Source organism: Nerophis lumbriciformis, linkage group LG30, assembly GCF_033978685.3.
Source record: "Nerophis lumbriciformis linkage group LG30, RoL_Nlum_v2.1, whole genome shotgun sequence".
Classification (NCBI taxonomy): domain Eukaryota; kingdom Metazoa; phylum Chordata; class Actinopteri; order Syngnathiformes; family Syngnathidae; genus Nerophis; species Nerophis lumbriciformis.
The window spans coordinates 907,501-909,583 of record NC_084577.2 but is presented as its reverse complement, the minus strand read 5'-3'; the positions used below and the strand labels follow the sequence as shown (position 1 = coordinate 909,583).

General features: G+C 38.0%; 1 protein-coding gene across 1 annotated transcript in view; it reads left to right on the top strand.

The window, feature by feature from the left end:
- Positions 1 to 976: 976 nt before the first annotated feature.
- The window catches only part of LOC133572546 (histone H3.3A), a 4,821-nt gene continuing 3,714 nt past the window's right edge, over positions 977 to 2,083 (top strand). Inside the window, exons 1-2 of the mRNA XM_061925356.2 lie at positions 977 to 1,137; positions 1,979 to 2,083. The exon at positions 1,979 to 2,083 is cut by the window's right edge and continues 42 nt beyond it. Of these exons, the coding sequence (XP_061781340.1) occupies positions 1,998 to 2,083 (86 nt within the window). The 5' untranslated portion in view covers positions 977 to 1,137; positions 1,979 to 1,997. The remainder of the gene's footprint in view (positions 1,138 to 1,978) is intronic.

Sequence of the window (2,083 nt, the reverse complement as noted above, 5' to 3'; positions counted from 1 at the left end):
TTTCAACTATCTACCAGAAAATATGGCGTGTGTTTATAAATAAGACCTGATACAAATCCAGAAGTGCTCACTAGCGCTACTTAGAGGTGTTATACTGTAACTGCTATATAACTTGGTAATACAAAAAAAGTTAACGCCTCAGTCGCTTTCTTAATGTTGAGTTTGAGTTTGAGTTTTTTTGGAACATGCAAGCATACAACATGATACATCACAATTTCCAGTTTCTCTTTTCAATATGTTTGAATAGGAGTAGGAAGAAGCAGAGCTTATTTAATCCTACCCCTTTTCTTTTACATAACAGTTGCTAAATCTTTTTGTTCACTTCCTGTTCACAATTTATTCACAATATACTCCATAAGTAATCACAATAAAAAATAAATAAATAATAATAATTGGTGAAGTAAGTCATATTTCATAAGTAAGTTTATTTTGAGAATGAATGGATGGATCCATGTTTCGTCTTTCTCAGAGCTTTGACCATTATTTTTCAACTATCTACCAGAAAATATGGCGTGTGTTTATAAATAAGACCTGATACAAAACCAGAATGCTCACTAGCGCCACTTAGAGGTGTTATACTGTAACTGCTATATAACTTGTAAATACTAAAAAAGTTAACGCCTCAGTCACTGTTTTTAATGTTTCGTCTTTCTCAGAGCTTTGACCATTATTTTCAACTATCTACCAGAAAATATGGCGTGTGTTTATAAATAAGACCTGATACAAATCCACAAGTGCCATTTTAGGTTGGATATATGTGTGTTTATAACATAACAAAATGTAAATATATGTATTTTGATTCGTATTAAAAAAGCCTGATTAAGTTACTAATGTTGCCCCCACTTCCCAAAGAAAAAGGAATTTGGTGTTTATTTTCTTGTATTAGCAAAAATAAAATAAAACATTTTTAAAATATACGATGAACTAAATGTGTTTATGTGTTTGGCAATCTTGTTACAGCAAGCGTGTCTGTTTTTTTTCTCCAAATGCATCATGGGAAACTTGCCTCCAAACGCGCTCTTATTTTCTTTCGCCTTTTTCTCCCCTCCCTTCATTTTGTTGCGAGAACAACGCGTAAGAAGACTCAAGAAATTAAACCCCGATTTAAAGCTCACATTCCTCACCAAGTTTCCAAAGGTAAGTGTCATGTTTTCACTAAAACGTCAATGTGTCGTTTAGTGTGGTTCATGTTTTCGGATGGATGAGTTTTTTCGTTGATTTTCGATGGAAAAAGAAAAAGGCGATCAGTCGAGCCTTTATCTTCCTGCTCGGCCAGAAACCTGAAAAACACGCGCGTCTGCTCCACTTTAACTTGGAAAAGCGCCTCGAGTTAGGGGTCATCTGACAAAATATTGTCCACTAAGCGAATCCCTAACATGTCTGGCGTCGTCTACAAAAATAACATTCCACTTTAATGCCGTGTATTTTACACAATTCGACGGTTTTAACAGCAGCGATGCGATCGCTGGAGCGAGTTTTCCTTCCCGTTTCGGTCCTTCATGCCAGTAACCAGCCATTATGTTCGGTTGTGTTCGTTTCTTCGGACGGGACATCCGAAAGGGGCGGTGTCGCTTGGTTTACTTCTAAAATAGCTCATTCTGAATTGGAAAATCTACGCTAGTGCTTGACAGGGACGAAGTGTACATCGAAACGAGCACACCCTCGTCTGTGCGCAATGGGCGGGGTTTCCTCAATCCTCCTATCATTGGTCGAAGGGTCCACAACAGGCCTCAAGCTCTCTGCTGATTGGACGCCTGCCTTGTCATTTATGACGCAAGCAAGTCGTTGTTTAAAACAGTCGCTGAAACTCAAAACATACGTTTCGTAAAGCACAAAAACGTAATCTGAGAAGTAACTTTTATACTCTTGTGTAAACTACTACCTTTATTATTTTATAACCTCCATATCAACAATACACGTTTAAAGTTGTCTTTATTTGCATTTATCGACATTAACTGAAATTCTTCTGTATTCTCAGCTCTGATCCTTAAGTAGCAATGGCCCGTACCAAACAGACTGCTCGTAAGTCCACTGGAGGCAAAGCTCCACGTAAGCAGCTGGCCACAAAGGCTGCCCGCAAGAG